The 20,684-nt window shown below is 33.6% G+C and overlaps 1 protein-coding gene across 1 annotated transcript in view; it reads left to right on the top strand.

Moving 5' to 3' along the window:
* The window catches only part of LOC129957338 (glypican-6-like), a 240,701-nt gene extending 221,927 nt beyond the window's left edge, over window positions 1-18,774 (top strand). Inside the window, exons 6-9 of the mRNA XM_056069607.1 lie at window positions 11,865-11,995; window positions 14,575-14,855; window positions 16,421-16,593; window positions 17,974-18,774. Coding sequence (XP_055925582.1) covers window positions 11,865-11,995; window positions 14,575-14,855; window positions 16,421-16,593; window positions 17,974-18,221 — 833 coding nt within the window. The 3' untranslated portion in view covers window positions 18,222-18,774. The remainder of the gene's footprint in view (window positions 1-11,864; window positions 11,996-14,574; window positions 14,856-16,420; window positions 16,594-17,973) is intronic.
* Window positions 18,775-20,684: the final 1,910 nt, after the last annotated feature.

Below are 20,684 nucleotides of genomic sequence, written 5' to 3'. Positions count from 1 at the left end.
CACTCTTTTGAACAATGTTTTCATTACGCAACTTAGAATAAATATGTCGACCTTAAAAGCATCATCATGTTAATATGACTTATCTATGTGTGTCTTAGGATTTCTTAAAGTTTGTCTTAAGACTCGCCCTTCATTAACAGGACACACAAAAAATGCAAAATAAATCATGAAAGACGGGTATGGGCTGTGTTAACGCGTCTTTTCTTGGGGTCTTATTTGTTTAGGCCGGTTTCTCAGGCCATCAGTTTGGCAGGGTGGTGACTGAAGGGTTGGTAGACCCCAGATGGTATGAATTAGTGTCGTGTCTGCATATTTGTTTGTGGGAAAATCAAAATTTTCTTTCGTCAAAAGATTCGTGGAATTTTACAATAAATATTTGGGGTTTGTCCGCATTTAAATTTCGTACTCGATGGCCTTTAGATTTTAACTGACAGGCGTAGGTGGTATTTCCGAAATGTTTGCTTTTCGAGATGATATTTTTACTAAAAGTAGCCAACATCCGGCTGTTTTCTGTTTTTCTTTATTTCACATTCAGCGTCATATATATGAACATATCAGTTGTATTCACACCCATAATGATGCTTAATTTGAGTGCAAAAAATTAACGTAAAAATAATCTGAATTAAAATTATATAACTTTTCTTCTTTCTCATATACCATCTATATAAAGAGAAAACACTGTAATCATCGATATATTTGAACTTGGATTTATACATAAATATATTTATTTTCACATTCTCGAAGTTCGAAAAAACCGTTTTTGGAATTTTATCTGTTGATCTGCTTGTAAAAATTTATAATGTCATTGTTACTGGATAGTCCACATATGCACCCGACTATCCTCCTACAATTGTCATTGTTGCAGAAAGGATAATCGGCACCCGAAGTATATTACAACTTTTTCGCCCCCATTAGTCATCACTGACAGGTTGACGAAATGGCAAGGCATTAATTCCTTGCAGCTGCGTAATACTTTTCTAAAATGTGACAAAAATGCATTGGTGTTTTCTCATGGTACGCCGACGATTGACTGCCGTGGTATCTATCCTTCTAAGCCTTTCTTCCCTCCCGCTCTCGGCTACGCCACTGGTCCCTGGGGAAAATGCTAAGCAGAAGTGTCTGGAGTGATTTCTCCTGCACTTCTGCTTCGTGAAAGTATGTGCAATAGGTTAGCGACGGTAAGTGAAGTCGGAGTAATTGCATTCACTTTCACCCCCTTTAAGATGTTTCTTTTAAAAACTGACATAAGTGCTCTAATATTTGTTCCCTGGTTATCCGGATCATCCCTATCCTCCTTGCTACCCCGTCGTTGCACCGCTGAATATGTGCATATTATTCGCCTAATATCACTGTAGTACTCCGCACCGCACATTACATCTCCGACATTATATTACTAATGACTTATTTAATACAAATTACTCTTGTATTCCGAGCCTATGGTACGGAGGCTAGTTGAAAATGAAACCGATTGTGGTGGTGTTCTCATCATCTGATCACGGTTAAAAATAATGAGGTCCGTCCCACAATAGGCTTCGTATTGTTTCAGAATGGGGCATTAATGTAACTAAAATTAAACTCCGCTAGTTAGATGTGTTTATCAATGTATGTTAGAGAAAGAGAGAGGTTAGATTCAAACATTATAAACCTGTAACTAAATTTATATCAGTGTTGTTCTTTGACTCGCATTTCGAGTCATAAACCACGAATTATAAACATGAATATTGTTATATTTCCTTTATTTATCTCAAAAAATTTAAGGTAGTTTAAGAGAAGTATTATAATGTTAGGCAGATGTTAAGTCTGTTCTCTACAAATAGCCTCATTGCAATAATTGCCAACTTATTCATACTTTGTCATTTTATGTTTCTTAGATTGCTCAAATGCACAAATTCTGCGTTAATTTATCTTTCCCAGAATTCACCTTTCATTCGAAAAAAATATATATATATATTTTCAAAGTGATCGATTATGGTATTAACGCAAACTTCTGCACGTTATCAGTCAATATTTGACTGTTAGACAGCTATTACAGAACATTTTGAAGAGCATGTAGCCGTATTTATCACTTTCCGATAGCGCCGGCGTCCTGGCATAGGGGTAGCGCGTCTTTCTCGTGATCTAGGCGTCCTGGGTTCGAGTCCCAGTTTGGGCATGGGTGTTCTTCCGTTGTTCTATCTGTGGGATGTGTGAATGTGCCCTCCTGTAAAAAGGGGTTGTGCAAGCGAATGAGTGATGCGTGAGTAGCAAAGTCGTACTCTCGTACGCCTAGTTGGCGCTACTATAAAAGCAAAAGACGCTTCCCCACCGGCTTAAAATCGCGGTCTTCGTAACAGCGGGCTTGTCCATGGCAAGTGCCATAAGAAACAACAACAACAAAACTTTCCGATAGCTCATTTCTACTTTCTCATCTACGAAGTATAGAGAAAGTAATTCGAATCGAGATTTTGACGAATCCCGGCGTTTAGGCTTCCAGAATTCGAAAGACACATTTTTGAAAAATGTCCGTTTGTTTTCTGTCTGTGACAAAAAAAAACTCAAAAATACTTTGAGCGAGACAGGTGAAATGTGTCCTATGGTCTTTACCCCAAATTCTTAAATATCTATCAAATTTTGAGCAAAATCTATTCTGAGGAACTGTTTACCCGGCTGTTCGAATATAAGTTAACCCGGTAACACGAAACGAATAGAGCTAAATGGATAAAATCCGGTGCACAAATTTATCATCTGTAATGTAGACACCAGATTTTGAGCGAAATCCAATGGGGGATTGAGTTTCTGTCTGTTATTCAAAAGCATGTAAGCGCGGCAACATAAAAACGCAATGATTTAAATATATCAAATTTGGTATGTAATTTTGCGACTGCAGTTATAGTACCGTACCAAATTTTGGTTTCAATTGATTTGGAAAAATGCTTTCTGAAACGTGAATTTATCTTTATTATCGGTTTGGGCCACGGACATATATCGAATTTCGCAAAACCGGCAGGGGGCAGTACTTTATTTGGTAAATTTTTAGTCATTTGGGGTTAACGGTATCAAATGTGCGAATTGTTTCCAATATGGACAATCCATCGCCAAAACTGGTAGTCCGCTATGCAGTCAGCGCGACTATTGTGCGCGATTGGGGCGGCATCAAATCACTGATTATCCCTTTGCCTATTTGTCCGTCAACAATGGCTCCCTTTGAAAAGAAAGGGAGGCTTTCAAACTCAATTCGTCATTTGAGTTCGCTGAGGTGTAATGCGCAATCTGAATGCGGCATTCGCACCTTCTGGATCCGAAAACGTCCCTGTCCTTAAAAGCGAAACTCTAGGGGCTTTCGTTTGGATAAGGAAAAGAGGGCGTTTTCGCAAGGTGTTGCATTAGATTCTGAGGTTTAAGCGCCCTCTCTTTGCTAGAGCAGATACGTAATTGAGTTTCTGTGTCGAGCGAGAACAAAGGTTGCGGCGTTCCTGAATATAATCGGCGTATTTTGAAGGGGCGATTGTCAATAGCTACTCAGATTTACAATTCGATGAAAGCCAGTGAATTTGTCACTGGCTTTCATCAGTTAAAAAGTATTAATTTTATTAATTATTGTACCGGATGATGAGGATTAAATATCTCTTTAAAGCAAAGTGTAGAGAGAAACGATGATAATGTCTGTTTATCAGCTTTCTAATAAGTTTTCATGTGTCGTATTTTGTGTTTAGCTTCGTTCTACCACTTCATTAGCATATTGAATGTTTTGGCAAAATCATCGGTGACTGACACTCGGCAGTGGCGTTGCAGGGGTCAGCGGTGGCTCCCGTTGAATAATATTTCAGTATTTGTCGAATATAGGGGGGCATTTCACTAACGAAGTACTTCTGCACTGTTCGTGAGCACATAACCTGTGCTCCTGTTTGAAAAATTAGAAGATTCTACGGAAGAGGAATTCAAATCAGAAAACAGCTTTCTTGACTAGTCATCCATTTATTCACATCGAGCCTATTTTTATGCAATTCCATATGACGGTTACGAATATTTCTTAAATAAAATAAAAATTTTCTTCATAAACTACTCATTTCACGAGAAACTCGCTGCGTTTCCGCGCGATCATTAAAATAAATTTGCCCTGCTTTTCCTCTCGAGCTACTGATCGCTCACATTCCACATGAACGGCTACTTTTCTTTACTGCCAAGCGAACAAGAAATCTTTCCTGCATAACTTTCAAGACAATTAGAATGCGCTGCCATCTATGGTTAGGAAGGAAAACTAATCTCGACAGTATTATATGTCTCCCGTAGTAAAACTCGCATCGTGGCAGCACGAACAAATCCTGTAACACTCTAGTGGCATTCAACCTGTTTTAAATTTAGCTTACGGTTTTATCATCAAATTTATAATCTAATTCGCTAAAGGGTTGACGATTTTTTTTTTGGTCTACCCCAATACAATCTGGCTACCCTAAAGAATGAAGATCAGCAAGGAGAGAACCATTATTTTTTAAATTTTTTTAAGGCTTCCAATTATTATAACTTGACGACTTGTATTTTTCGCGTGTATGTGAACCAGAACTAGATTATTAAATAAGCAAAACGGGCAACTGCATAGGGGACATGCAATTTTGCAAGGCCCGACTTCTTTTTTTTTTTTTTTTTTTTTTTTTTTGTCTGTGTGTGATGTTTTCAAAGTAATTTAATTTGAAAAAAGCTGTGCCCTCGATCGAGATTAAGATTTAAGCGTTGGTTAAATTTTGGAATATTATTCTTGCAACATTTTTATATTATGTTACTTTATAATTATTTTTAAAAGAATTTCATTTTTAAAAATCTGTTTCATCATATAATGAAATTACATTTAGGCTTTGTTGAAGTTCTGCAATTTTTAACAATTTCTTTAATATTAATTAAAAATTTCTTGTGACATTGAAGCTAGTTTTCATGACAGTTCCCCATTGGCGAAATAGGATAAATAGGAGCTTATTATTAATTTTCTGTCTCAGATTGCATTCGTTATTTTTTGGCCTTAAAAAGGTTCTATGGTACTTGCGCTCGATAAATTTCCCCCTTTCCGCTCAAGTATCAAGAAAGACTACCACATTATAAACTTTATCTTTGCATGTAAGATTTGGCGATTTTACAATGTACGCCAAATGGTAATCAACTCACTATGAATGAGAAAGATACTCCTTGTCTCTGATAACGAAACGAAACTTCCTTGAGAAAAATGCTGATGACCTTACCACGTTTCAAACCAGTGTTGAATATAATAAATATAAAGTGTGAGAAATTTGCTTTAAAAATGTATTTATTAAAAGGAATACGTTTATAATTTTCCCACTCGGAAGACATTTATAAAAATTATAATTCTGATGTGCATAATACAAATTTAATCTTTATATCTCTTACGTTTTAACTTTATTTAACAAAATGAAAAAAAATACATAGAAAGGGCTTTAAATTCAAATTTAAATGGATATCAATAATGTTGAATTCTTTCTATATGTATGCTTTTATGTATATACATCCACAAACTGATACTTGAAATGAGTTAATGTATTTTTTACGTTAAAGCTGTTCAAATAAGTTTTTTTTTTTTTTTGCAAAAAAATAAGCTTTTTGGCTGGCTAAAATAAATAATAGGAATCATATTAATAATTTTAAAAACAGCTGCTGGTTAATTCTCAGGAGAAAGAAAAAAAACATTTTCAATAAGAAAATGTTGATAATTAATTTAAATGCAACATCTAAACGTGCTACATTAAAACGCTTAATTCTCAAATACAGTATCATGAGCTTAAATCTTATTCGCAAGTAATGTAGTAGCAAATTTCTGCCTATTTTCTTAAAAGCGCTGCCAATGATATATTACTAATTTTCAATTTGTCTTAAATTTATGCACGAAAGAAAGCTAAAAATAAAATATAGTACTTTATATTTTATTCGTTCTTTTGTTTTTTTCGCCCCTGAATTTCTTGCCAAAAGTATAGATTTATATAGATTAGACCTTTTATCGTAATCAAAATTGAAATTACAATGGTAAATATTTAAATATTAGGCCTTAAGATAAAAACTAATTTCACAACTATGTAAGCATGGTTTCTAAAGTCACTTTTTTTTTAAATATTGCATCTAAACATACTTCGAATTACAAAATTTCAATAAATAAGATAGGCAATTGTACAAAAATTGCAAAAATTAAATTTTTTTATATCCATTATAATTTCAAGAGTGAATTAGTATATATTGATTCTTATTTTCATCTATACAAAATTTCACATTTCTATCTAGAACATTTGTAGGTATATGCTTAGTTTTAAATTTCGAAGGACTGGCCACAAATGTGGAAGAAAGCGTTTATTTCGGAATGCAATTAGTACATCATCAAGTCATTATGGCTTTAAAAGAATTTGATAATAATAACGTTGTTCATTTTCACTCTTCGGCAGTTGCATTATCGTCTTTATAAAGAAGGGAAGAGAAACTTGGGGAACTGAACATTTAAACCATCTCAGAGACTTACTGGAATACTCAGCAAGAAAAGCATTGTTTTTGTTGCAATGCAAAATTAAAACTTTTTTTTTCTGAAAAATGTTATTTGGAGAGACGAATGTTTCTTTAATCTAGATAGAAACATTAATTTGAAAAAATTTCACGTTTGGAAAAGAGAAGACAATTTTTCGTGCAAGAAATTCATCATCACTCGCAGTTTTCTGTTCATATGTTACAACTGCCGTTTTTAGAAGTCCTTGAGTTGGTCTCATTTTCTACAAAAGTATATTGTATGGTAATGATAGATTCAGTTAATTTTTATTGGCACTATATCTGAACTAAGAAATGAATTAACTTTATCAATAGATATTTGATAAATCTTTGCAAACTAACTCAAAAAGCCAGTCCTCATGTCACATGAACTCAATCACATATGCTCAAGCATTATTAAGTTAATGTAATTCTGCATAGGTGTTGAAGGTGTTAATTTGGAACCAATTTTTAAGCACTTTAATTAATAGAATATCATTCTATTTTTTTTAAATGTATTGAAAGTTAATAAATGTTATGTTTTATCAAAGGAAAGATAGAATTTCAACCGCTTGAAATTAAGCATGTTATATCCTTTGAGAGTAAATTTTATTGACCACAGTTTAGTACATATTATAGTATAATTTTATTCAAATACTTTAAAGATAAGGTTAGGTTATTATTTTTTTTCGGGGGGGGTCCTCCAAAAAGGGCTTAAATCGAAATTAAAATTATTACCTGAATTTGAAGAGGTCTATCGTAGCTCTCAGAAAGCAGTTATAAACATTATCATTAATTGAAATTGGAATATTGTAACATATACATACACATACATTTTTTCCCTTTTATGAGTAAAGATAATAGCGATTTTGAAGAAAATTTATTCAGAAATATGAGATTGTTCAAATATTAGTAAATAAAACAGCTATAGATTCTCTTGTATCTTACTTCTTTTTAAATGCATTTAATTCCGCTATTTATTTTTCTGATAAAACAGTCTTACTTTTCTATTAATAATAGAATTAATTATCATTTATTGCAAGATATATGAATAAGATAAATGTATGTACAAGATCTCATAAATGAAAGATCAAATAAAATTTTTACAAAATTTATCGCCATTCCATTATTACCAATAAGCCCGACCGGAAATGCAGCTATGGAAAACTAAAAACCGTCACCCGCGCCAAGTTTTCTTGCCAAAGGTCCAAATCCCAGTAAACCTACGATGCAACAGGGGTAGGGAATGATTTACCGAGCTCAAATGTTCCTATACCCTTAAAAAGGGCGAAATAATTACAAACTATTCCCTTCATGCCGCTACCCGAGCTTTGCGGATGTGACATCTTGCCCGCCTTTGGACACTACTGCAATTACCCTTCATTGTTCTATTTCACTCTTTCACCCATTTGTGGCTTAAAACTTTCAGTATTAAAATCAAATTAAAATGAATTAAAAGTATATATTTCTGAATGTGGGGAGAGGGGAAGATAGGGCTTTATCCGGTTTTGACGTGAATACGATAATTCATAAACACAATAAGTTAAATAAATGAAATGCGGTATTTATTTGTCTTGTTATGAATTATCAACAAGTATTTGAATCCAGTGGATGGGAAAATATTCTTCCAAAATACTTGATGGATTTTCATCATTTATAACACGCGTCATTGTACGTGCCATACTATATCAGTATCTGTGAAAAGGAACTGCTTCTAGTTTAGCATAATGTCAATAAAATGCTTCCACAATAGGTAATATTCTGCTTCCACTTTACGAATTTTCACTTATCTTATGAATGGGGTTGATTGATTCGTTTTATTATGTTATCTGAATATCGGTACTTCACTCGATTTGTGCCTAAAAGGGGAATTGATTTACAACATTCTTAGAAGACAGTGAAATTTCACTTGATCTTTGCCGGATTACTCACTCTATTGGACATTTTCGGCGTAAAAGGAACACCACTGAAGACGATTCCACTCGTCTTTATTCGGTCATAAACAAGAATCCCGATCCCGGATTCTTTTCCATCCCCGACGAAACCAATAAGTGTCTGATTCCGGCTGCGGAGTCCGTGCGACGTCACCGGCAAACAATAAATGAACAAGATCAACAGAAGAGAATGGAATAATCGAACTGAACGGAATGCACGAGTGCCGCCAGCCGTCCGCTGACGCTTGACCCTCGGAGGTCAAGACGCCGAGAGATGGAGCGAACCAATGTTGTAAATCTGTCATTAAACCACTTGCTGAACAGGATGATGTTCCATCATCAGATTGTAGCGTCCCTCTTCTAGGTCTTTTGTTTAATATGCCTGGAGGATGTTATGCGTGTGTTTGTGGCGGATGCGATGGCTTGTCTTATTTCCGATAATGGCAGCAAATTAGACTGCTGTGCTTTTATGTAGACTCTTGAGCAAACTGCTTTTTCCCGAAACAGTTAGCGTCGATGGGGTTATTTTATGTTGATGATTCTCTTCCGAGAACTCGAAGGTCCTCGAGGTTTTTGTTATTTTTTTTTCGTGGTTGCTTTTTAATGTGGCTTAAACGATGTGATTCGTTTGCGTGTGTATGCATGGTTACGAAACTGGAAAGTTGTTTTTGTAATTATATTATAATAAACGGTTAAACTGTTGTGACCAGATGTCTCTGATGAGTGGGACAGTCCCGACTTTAAAATATTTCTCCTAGATTGAATATGTGCTGGAAGATTTATTTCGAGCTCGAATGAACCCTTTGTACTCGGAAAAGTAATTCGGTGCATAAGACTTGTTTACTGCTCCGAAAAATAAATATATATAATTGTTTTAAGTTGAATTCTCCCCTTTAATTAATTTGCATTTTCTTACTACTCTGCAGGTATTTTTAACAATTAAAATTCAATAAATGAATAAAACGACAAAATAATGCGCCGTCTTGAATGGTGAGTGAGAGTCACCACCCAAGTCCTGAATGAAATTTTCCTGATTTGGCGTAGATATGAATAAGATGTCCCGAATTTTATTTATAAGATAATATATCAAGCAACTGTAATATTCTCCCTAGAGTTTTCTCGTATATTCTCTAACAAAGGTGTTATCAACCTTAGCCCACGCAAAATGACGATCGAGGCCGCGTAAGGACGCGAGGCCTGGTGGTAAGGTCTCGGCTTGTGAGCCGTAGGGTTTCAGGTTCGAGACCCGATTCCCCCGAAGAACCGCCGTGTAAGGGGGTCTGTTGTATGTTAAATCCGTCATGCCAAACGTCCTCCCACTGGTGTGGTGTGGCGTGGAGAGGGGGGTGCCAGCTCAGGTGTCGTCCTCGTCATCTGACCGCGGTTCAAAATGACGAGGTCCGTCTCAAAATAGCCCTAGTGTTGCTTTACAACGGGACGTTAATATAACTAAACTAAAAAAAAAAAAAAAAAAAAAAAAAAAAAGCAAAATTAGGGTCCTTGGGGGAGCCCCGAGCTTCATAAAAACCTTTTTTTTTTCTTTTCAGAATTTTGCACATGAGCAATTTGTGCTTAATAGTTAAAAAAAAAAATGAGTATGCATTTTGGACGCTTTTTTTTTTAATTGATTGAAATGAAATCTGATAGAGCTACATTTTTAGAAAGAAGATAACATGCAAATTTATATTTATCTAAATCATTGCATTTGTGAGTGATCGGTTTACATGTGAGATTGAACAGACCGATAGACGATTCGTTGATGGTTGTGGTTTGAGATATACTAAAAAAAAATCTATAATTTAAATGCTGAAGTGGTGTGTCAAATTTATCTTTTGTATTTTTGAATCGCAACGTTTACATACTTGAGAAAGTATACCCCTACAGACTTTCAACCAAGTGTCGGATTTGGTTAGAAATTTGATGCAAATCAGTACTTTAGATTCTAAATATGTGTACCAAATTTTATTCGCTTAGCTCTTTACATTTTATGGTTATTATTCTCATTTTTACTCGGTCAACCCGATACATAGACTTTTCTTTGAATAGCTCGGTTCAAAATATGATTATTCAAATGTAAAGTAAAGCTGCAAGCCAAATTTCATCTTTCTAATACAAAGTGGTTTTTGTGTTATTCTGTCCCAGAAAGAGTAATAGGCAGACGATTCTACAAATGTATTTTTCGGGCTCAGCGAGGCTTGAAGCATTCATCAAAATCTCGATTTTCTTATTTATTTATTTGACGATTACGATATTTTATGTTTACTTCGTACAAGAGAAAATAAAAACTTGATTTAAGTTTCATTTTTAAAAAAGTTGCTTAAAATTGTTTATTGTACCAATAAAATGGAAATTTTACTATACAATAGATATACATGCTATATAAATTATAAAGAAATTCTAAATATGTAATGGATTTTTTCCTTCAAATTTTGCTCCTTATTATTATGACACATTCATTGCATGTATGCTTTTGTGTTGATTAACTGAAATACGATAGACTCTGTACTGTTCGATTTATTTATTTATTACAAAAAACTATCTGTAATAGAATGAAGAATAATTTCCTTTACTGCAAATTTGTCATCATCTTTTGACTGAAAATATCTATGCATATCAGTGCATATGTTAAAGATTTCAATTTCATAAACAATTTAATTTTTTTTTTTGTTTTAAAAAGTGCACAAACTGATTTTTAATTTGCTTATTTCCTTACAATGAACTAAAAATTTATGTTCTTATATATAATATATATAATAATAATATTATTAACTTTCAGATAATATAATCCTTAATGCCATTTTGCATGCAATATTTTGCTGGTTGTTAATTTTTAACTATTTATTCGTATCTAGAGATTTGCTGTACAAAGGAAGCCTGGTACTAAACTGAATCTTTAGCAAGAATTTACCTCTAAGTGAGAAAAAACGATTCCTAGAACAGAAATATCTTTTTCATAAACAACCTTCCTATGTTCCATGAATTTCTCTTCAGAATCAACGAAAAATTATCCCTCGCCCCCCCCCTCCCCCAACATTTCAATAAATTTGAATTTCAGCTCAAGAACGAAACCCTCGGGCTTTTCTAATTGCAATAGGTGTACGTAAGTTATTATGAGAAAGTTTTGTTCGATATGTAGAAATTGTATTCGATATCCAGAAACTGTTTTTTCAAGATTCTGTTTTTCCAAATTGATACATAGAGATTTTCGATAAAAGCAATTCCATTGTATTCATTGTTCCCCCCATCTTTTCGATTAATTTCAATTTCTGCGCACTAACGAAATCCTCGGGATTTTTTAATTGCAATAGGTGTACATAAGTTATTATGAGAAACAGTTTTGCTCGATATGTAGAAATTGTATTCCATATCCAGAAACTGTTTTTCGATATATAGAGATTTTCGATAAAAGGAATCGCACCTTATTCATTGTTGTCTGCTTTCCAGATGCGATGATGATGCTCGCTTCGAGGCTGGAGAGCTCCTTCAACATCGAGTCTGTGGTGGATCCCATCGACATCAAGATTTCGGACGCCATCATGAATTTCCAGGAGAACGGACAGGTGGTTTCGCAAGAGGTAACTATCGCTAAGAACGAATTAGGCTCGAATTTTATAAAAGCCTTTATCTCGACTCTATCATTTTTGACTTTATGATCTATTGTTATATTTACACGGTGACAAAACATATCCAAAATATGTAAATATATTATATCCAATGCTATATTTACATGGCGACTTTTTTAAGGCTGTCGCTCGGGGCATTTATGTGTCCTTCAATTTGCTGCGGCTTTATCAGTGATGGGACGTGAATAGTTACAACCACCGATAGTCTGTCGGTGGTTGTGGCATTATAACTTATGATGAGGATGTCGTGTCCGCGTTACCACGGAAAGGTGGTGCAGTAGCTTCTGAGGGTTCCCCTGAGCACCCGAGGGCAGAAGTCTGACTTCTAGCTCATATGAAGATGAAACTCACACATTCGCTTGCTCAACCCCTTTTTACAGGGGGGCACATTCACACACCTCACAGATAGAACACAGATGAAGAACAACCATGCCCGAACCGGGATTCGAACCCGGGACGCCCAGATCACGGGGAAGACGCGCTGCCCTCATGCCAGGACGCCGGCATTGTAAGTTATAATGCTGTATTTAAATATTGTGCTGAAGCATTTAATATTGCACTGTATACTGATGCATTCCTGCATTACTTAAATTTTGTTTGCTTAAATAAAATTTGAATAATTTAATAATAAGTTAATACAAATAATTTTTTGATTTGATGCAGATTTTTAATAAAAAGGTTCTAATGAACATGCTAAACGTCACTCTAAACAAATGCTCAGAAACAGATAACGATGTTTCATTCTGCATGGAAACACGATACACAGGTAACAAAACTTAGAAGAAACTTGCAAAAGATGACGCTTGCAGTAAACAGTTTCATACACGCAGTAAATCGATAATAAACAACGTAACAACATAAAGCACTCAGAGAGAACTTGCTCAAGATCTATACTCCAAAGAGAGACTCCGTTGAATGACTCGCTCCAGCTCAACTCAGATATTCATATCTCACAACTTGACTTCCTGTTCCTCTCTTTCCTGAGGTTTTATAGCCTTCATGACAGAGCATCGGAAGTTCTAGAATCATTTCTAGAACTGGAATCCTAATGGAGCTATCGTCTGGATTCTCAATTATTTTGGCTCCATTTTTGTCACCCAGATCAGAGACCCGACATCCAGTTGTAAAACCTTTCCTTACTAGGATACGAATTACGCAGGGCTGCAATATTATATACTTGGGTTAAACCCACTGCTCGCTTCGATCACTTAACTCGCAAGATTAACGTCAGTGATCCCAGCTCGCTTGTCTGTCCCTCGTCATATAGTTGTACATTTCTAATAATAATGAGGAATTATAAATACATTAATTGACGAAAAGTAAATTTAAGTGATTTCAAACTGAATGAACTGCTCACATTAATTTTACAGGAATTATTAAAAACTGAATCATCAATTTCTAAAATTAAATTTTTCTGGTACGAAGATTTAAGATGAATGTATGGTTTTTCGCCAAGTATGCCAAAATCATGTCAGTCGTGCCAAAACTTTCTAAAAGTCCCACATCTTTTATGGTTACTGGAAATTGATACAAACGGCCTTTAGGATTGCAATGAAATTTGTCACGATTACATTTGACAAGGAACAGCCAAAAAATAATTCAACTTTCAATAACTTTGAACGGTACATTAATTTTAATTTACAGTCTAGCCTTTATATCTTTCCTCCTGTTTATGAAAATGTATTTCATCAAAATTTGTCGATGTAATGTTAAAAGCATTGCAAAAATGAGATGGTGAGTATTAATTTTGATGAATATATCTCATTACAAAAATATAAAATATTATTTTTATTATATTACTTTTAAATACTCTGAAATGGCTTAAATGGCAACGAAAATGGGCGATACTTCTGTCGTTCGGAAACTTTGTTCGGTAAACTAAAACGTATGCGCCTCTTTCGTTCATGCTGACTGTATCTTATAATGAATAATACTTCATCACTTTTATTTCCCTTAAATTCTCGTTTTTGATCATTTTGATTTATTATCGAAACTGCTCAATATACTTAATTATTTTCATTTTATCCAATTCCAAAATAAAATTATTTATATAATGATATTTTAAGATCACGATCTTTATAAAATTGCTCACTTCAGCATTTTCCCACGCTCCAAGCAAAGGGATAAAAATCCTTCATGTTTACAACATTCCTTGAAAGATACCTAAATTTCTCTTTCCTAAGGCTACACGGGTAAGGAAATCTCTATCAAAATGTCATTGTAAAAACATTGAAGGAAAAAAGTTTGGTCTCTTTTGCTCTTGAGCCGCGATGTAGACTGACGCATCTTTTACCGCCTTTTATTAGTATGAATTATGCCTCCCGTTATGAAATAAATCGAAGATTTAATATATCAATAGTTTCTTCTTCTCGGCCATGCTTCTGCTAAAATATGTTATATACATAAATGCGAGCTGTTGCTAAATGAAGATGAACAAATCCAACCTGATTTTTCGTACTCATAAATGTTTTGAATATAGATATTAGTAACAACAATGCTAATGAGTTGCATTTAATATCTATCGTTTTCAGTTGTTCAAGCATTGCGGTAAGCCGCGACTGGGCAAGCGAGACGCTCGGCACGAACTGAATTTCGAGACCCTGAAATTCGGACACCGCGAGAACGCAGTACGTCCGACGACTGCGGCCGGCACCAGCATCGATCGACTCGTTCAAGGCATCAGGAAGAAGATAAAAAAGACCAAGAACTTCTGGATTCAGCTGTCGAAGCTCATGTGCTCCAACCCTCAAGTGGCCGGTCAAAGCAAGAGCTTACCTGTGGATGACTGCTGGAATGGCCTGGACAAAGCAAAGTAAGTGAGAATTGTTGAAATCTTTTTGTACCAACATATCTGTTGCTTGTTCTAATTCAAACTCAGTTTAACTGAGGGATATTTGTATTTAGACCCAAGTTATATAATTCTGGGTTTTGTAGAACATTACTTTTATAAACACGCATTACTTTTTGGCATTTGTAGCATTACTTTGTAGCATTACGACATAAAATTTATCTTATAAATTTATTGGGAGGTAAGAAATGCAAAAACAAGCCAAAATATAAGATGAAAGTATGACTAGAAAAACCATTCGTATGATGGTGTTGTTTCTTATCCCCACCTCCATGAAACCAAAGATCTCTAAAAAGTCCAAAAACAATAACGGATCCCTTAAAATCTCTAAAATCATAAAATTTAAACATTTAAGAATATGATTGAGGGAGACTTGAGCTGCCTTGCACCAAGGACATTCAGCAAAGATCCCGTATGATTTAGAAGGCACGATCGTGCAGTATGTACAATACAAGATCTTTGCAAGTGGTGCAGTAGATACAAGAGATCATTTTATTAATCTTAATACATTTTCAAATTTTTATTTTAAATTAGACCATGTTCCTTAATTCTAAAATTTTCTCCTTTTTTCTGATCCAAATCCCATTTTTTTCTTTAATTGTTTCTAACACGCGAAAATCTCTACGTTTACGGCATGTTTTTAAAGATACCCGAGACTACTTTTCCAATGGCAACTCGTGTCAAAAAAAAAGTATCAAAATGTTTTAGTGAATTCACTAACGGAAAAAATTTCTGTCGGTTTTGTTTATTAGCTGTCATTTGAATTTTGAAAGGAACACGATTTCAAGAAATGAAAAATCGTGCGCAGAATCAGCTTGCATGTTATTTGTAATGCTGTGTCATTTTTTGTCTAATATATTAATGAATAATTAACTAATAAATGTACTATTTTTATATTACTTTCTAATTAACAAAAGTGTGCTAGATGACTATAACCGTCATTTGTCTGCAGATCGCCAAAAAGTGTGTCGATGTGCAGAGGTTTCAGGGATTGCTTCAACTCAAAGTTTCTTAACCTTTGGCATTTCTAGTGATTTGGGAAAGTGACATGGCAATGCAACTATATAGCAAAAAGAAAAAATGTCTTAGAATATGTATAAGTATATAATAAGCTTATTTATTAATAAAAATATGTGTAAAGATAAGAGAAATGATTGTTATATTGTGGAAATTATCGGCATGATTCAAATCGCAGGGTTACGTTGTACATTGGTGAGCAAATTATCCATGGGCTGGTTGTTGATTTTGGTCTTTTGATGTGTTTAGTATATCTTGGATTATAAGTTCCGATTTCTTTAATATTGTTGTTTTTATTGAATTTTTCGAAAAATCTTGATGGCATTAAAAAAAATTCATATAATTTTATGTAAATCATCGACCTTTCTGGATATCAATGTCCTTGACAAACCACAGAATTAGATTAACAAATTTTTAAATGCGGAGGAAAAATTTAAGATTGTTACAAAAAAATAATTAAAAAGGGAGGGAAGAGATCGAATTATTCATAATGAGATGTTTTCTTTTTTTAGATACATTGCAGACTTGATGGGCGAGGGCCTGCAGAACCAGACGCGGAATCCCGAGGTGCACTTCGACGTCTCCCGCCAGAACTCTGTCATCAACCAGCAAATCCTCACTTTGAAGCTCATCACCACGAAGCTGACTCACGCCTATAACGGTCTGGATGTCGAATGGCAAGACAGTGAGTGCCTAGATCTCTTTTACAGGCAGTAGAAATCTCTCAATTAACCGGCTATCAAAACAACGATCTTGTGAAAATGGAAATGCAAATTTAATAAATGAATTTTTGTGTGTGGAGGGGGGGGGCAAACAGAATAGTTATCTCCTCGACGTTCTTATCGATGTAATTTCCCCTCTTTTCTTTGCATCTGGCTGTCTTTTGCTCGAATCGACCTTGCGGATGCTGTACAGTAAAAATTCGATTTTTTGCAAACAATTAAGAAAAAAATTGTTTTGAATACAAGAGCGAAAAAGATGTTGATTTCCTAAATTAATGATTATAATATAATAAATTTGATAATTGTAATTGTAATTCCATAGAAGAACCGTCGTGTAAGTGTATCTAGTGCACGTTAGATTCGTTTAGGCCAAACGCCCTCCTGCTGGTGTAATGTGGAAGTTTGGAGAGGGAAGTGCCAGCTCAGGTGTCGTCCTCGTCATCTGACCATCCTAAAATAGCCCTAATGTTACTTTAAAATGAGACATTAATATAACTAAACTAAACTGTAATTGTTTGCTATATGTAATCGTAATTAGCGTCGCATGCAGACTTTTCAATCACGGAATCTGTAATTCTAAAGTATGCACAACTGAAGTCTTCATGATAAACCATGTTAATCTTCAGAAGTGTAATTTTATGGTTTACACAGAATGCAAACTTACAGTTGTTCCAATAAGAAGACGATATGTAATGGAAATGACAGTGATAATAGCAATATAATTAATCGACTTAAAATAAACTTAATAAATAAAAATTTATAATTAAAATTTAATAATTTATAAAAATATTAACTCCAGAAAATTATTATTTTAAATTTAAAAGGCATTGAACACAACTTTGAATTCGCTACTAATGTGTTCAAAGATCCTTTGAGAATTTTACTTTCCTCCTATTTATTTCCATTATACAATAATAAATTAAGATATTGATAAAATTATTGACTTACGATATGTGAATGCAAATTATATAGAATATTTAATTAATAAAAACAGTTGAAGAAAGAAAATGATATTTTATAATTATTAGATTTGATTTCGAATTAGACAAATACATTTGAATTATATACGAAATTTTAACAATAAGTGAGCAGAAACCGAACGCGTATTGTTATTGTTAAACAAAGTGAACAATAAATTTAATAAATTTAAATTTGGAAATTCTTATTACCGTCGAACCTGCATTAAAGTTTAGATTAGCCGATTTCTGATTCTTAAATTAGTCTAAACAGTAGAAAGTTATTAAAAATAGTTTCGAATTTGTAATTAATAAGTGTTCTTAAAAAAACTGTTTTTATTGAATTTATCTTCTTTCTTTAAATCAAAACTTCCGCATTTCTTTCAGGTGATTGGAGTGATTCGAGTGGTAGTGGAAGTGGGAGCGGATTTGGCGAAGACGAACCGACAGAAGACAGTTTTGGCGACATATATTTCTCTACTCCTTCAAATCCGACACGTTTCATTCCAGATAACCGAACTCCACCAAAAGTGTCATCGGCCACCACTAGATGGCAGCATAGTACTCTGTTGATTTGTGCCACTTTTCTTATATGGAGCTTTATTCAGAAGCAAATAGCGCTATTCATCTGCTAACAATTTTTTAACGGCGATATTCTCAGAATCTCATACAAGTGCTTCCTAAAACACATAAAGAGCTGGAAAGTCACTGCCTTCGTATGGACAGAGACCTGTAAATTTTTTCTTCTCGTATTCTTTTGTACAACAAAAGTGTAGTGAGAGAAGATAGTGGTCAGTAACATTAGAACTTTTTCGTTGAAAAGAATGCCCAACAAAATGTAAAACTTCTTTTTATGTTTTCATAGTACAACGTGTGATCTTATCTTCCTAGCGCTGCTCAATTGTGATAATTTGTTGAGCAACTTTTGATCTTGGAGTTTTATTTTATACATTTTTTTCTTTAAGTATTATTCTTTGAAACAAAAGAAAAAGAAAGAAATTACCAGAAATCTTGTTTGAATGGAACCGATATTATTTTTATACTAGAATCTCATGACGTACAATGACGTTTGCTTCTTGGAAATGTGAATTTAGTGAATTGGAAATATTTCTGACAGTGAAAATTGTATTTGCTTATTCTGCAAGAAGAATAATAAGTCATTTTCTTTTCATGCAGGTGCTTATGTCTGTAAAATATGTACATTTTAACATGAATGGAAACTATTAAATATTATAGTGTACATTAAAAAAGTGTGTTGTCTTTTTTTTCTTTTCCTTTTTTTCCCCCGAGTTTTAAACCATCATATCAATTACATGATTTAAACTCACACTGCACAGTTTTTATTTGTTTTTTAGATATCCATTTTTTTTTAATAAATTTATAAGTACTCCGAAAATAATTTAAAAAATTGTCTGAAAATGAACATTTTAATACTTTAAAACTCAATTTGGAATTAAAACCATCTTCATAATCAACATCTACAGCTCTCCAGTTTTCCACCAAGGCGTAAGTGCCAGCCCGGCCGTATGAGGAAAATATATTTGACAACAAATACAAACCAAATACATCACAACCATTTGTTCGAAATTTACTGCGTATGTTCCTGAAAGAAAAAGGAAGTGACCATGTAATACCGGTGCAGGAAACAACAAATAGATGAAGAGTGAAAATGAGCAATTTGTATTATAACCATGTAAATGCTATCAAATATAATGATGATACATTTATGCATAATTTAAGTTCGTTACTTATTTTAATATTAATAACTTAATCAGTAAATCATTAATTTTTTAAAGGAGAAAGTTTCGTTAAAAAAGAATTTTATTCAGTTATTTTACATGGCAATAACTGTAAATTTTTAATTAAAAATTAATTATTAATTTTGAAATTAATGTTTTCATTTGCCTTGACTTAGGTTATACTGTTACTTGGAAAACGTATTTTTCGACAGATCTCGCGATGTTCTGCTCAGAACTGGAATATTCTATAAAATACTTCCAGTTTAAGAAACTGTGTGATAATTCCATATGATAGATTTAAATATATTACAAGTTTTGGCCACATCGTGATTATTGATTAAAATATAAAGGGATAGAATTCTAGAATTTTTGATATCTTGTTGAGTTCGGAGCTAAATTGCTTTTTTCATAAAAATTGTACTAGTTTAAAATTGATTGATAGTTCTATATAATGGATTAAAATATATAACAAGTTCCAGACTAAGCGGGGTCATAAATTGAAAACATAGAGAAATATGTATTTTTCTGCAAATATCGCGATGTTATCAAAGGCGGCGTTTGCGCCAAAATCATTTTAGTTTAAAGAGTGTTTTCAAACAGCTTGTTATTAGATATTTTGCAATAAAATATATACATACAATTCCCAACATTTCAACAAAACATTCCATTATTTTCATTCAAATGACTGAAATAAATTGCAATATCTTTAGAAAATTAAAAAATTTTATATGTCATGATCTCGCACATGCGCAAAACTTTGTTCTGTCCAATAAATTGTGCTTTTACTGTAGACATGCCATCAAATATTAAACAGAGTCTTGTTCTCAAATTAGAAATTGTATCTGCACAGACGTTCAAATAATATGTGGCGTGGTGGTATGATCGCATACCACATTTTGACGACCTTCAGTTCAAATCTGAATCCCAGAATTCAAATTTTCTACATATACTTTATTTTGCAATTTTTTTTATATGATTGTACATATAATACCCAAAATTCTACAAAACACCATATTATTTTCACTTCAAATAATTTAAATATATTACATTTATACAAAATTTATTCTTTTTCGATATCGGGATCTGGCGCATTTGCAAAACCCAACTTACATAGAATAAATTGTTCTTTTAAAATAGATATACCATGAAATATTAAACGAAATCCTATTCTCATATTAGAAGTTATATCACATAAGCGCTCAAGAAACGTGTTCTGGGGTGGTGTGATCGTTTGACTGTTTCGCACGGTTTGCAGACCTTTAGCTGGAATCTGGAAACTGGCTTTGAGGAGTTTTATTTTATTTTCATTTTACAGATTTATATAATCAAACATATCATTCCCTGAGCTTCGAAGAAACG

Source organism: Argiope bruennichi, chromosome 11 (genome assembly GCF_947563725.1).
Source record: "Argiope bruennichi chromosome 11, qqArgBrue1.1, whole genome shotgun sequence".
Lineage (NCBI taxonomy): Eukaryota > Metazoa > Arthropoda > Arachnida > Araneae > Araneidae > Argiope > Argiope bruennichi.
The sequence above is the reverse complement of the archived record's forward strand: the minus strand, read 5'-3'. Positions and strand labels throughout refer to the sequence as shown.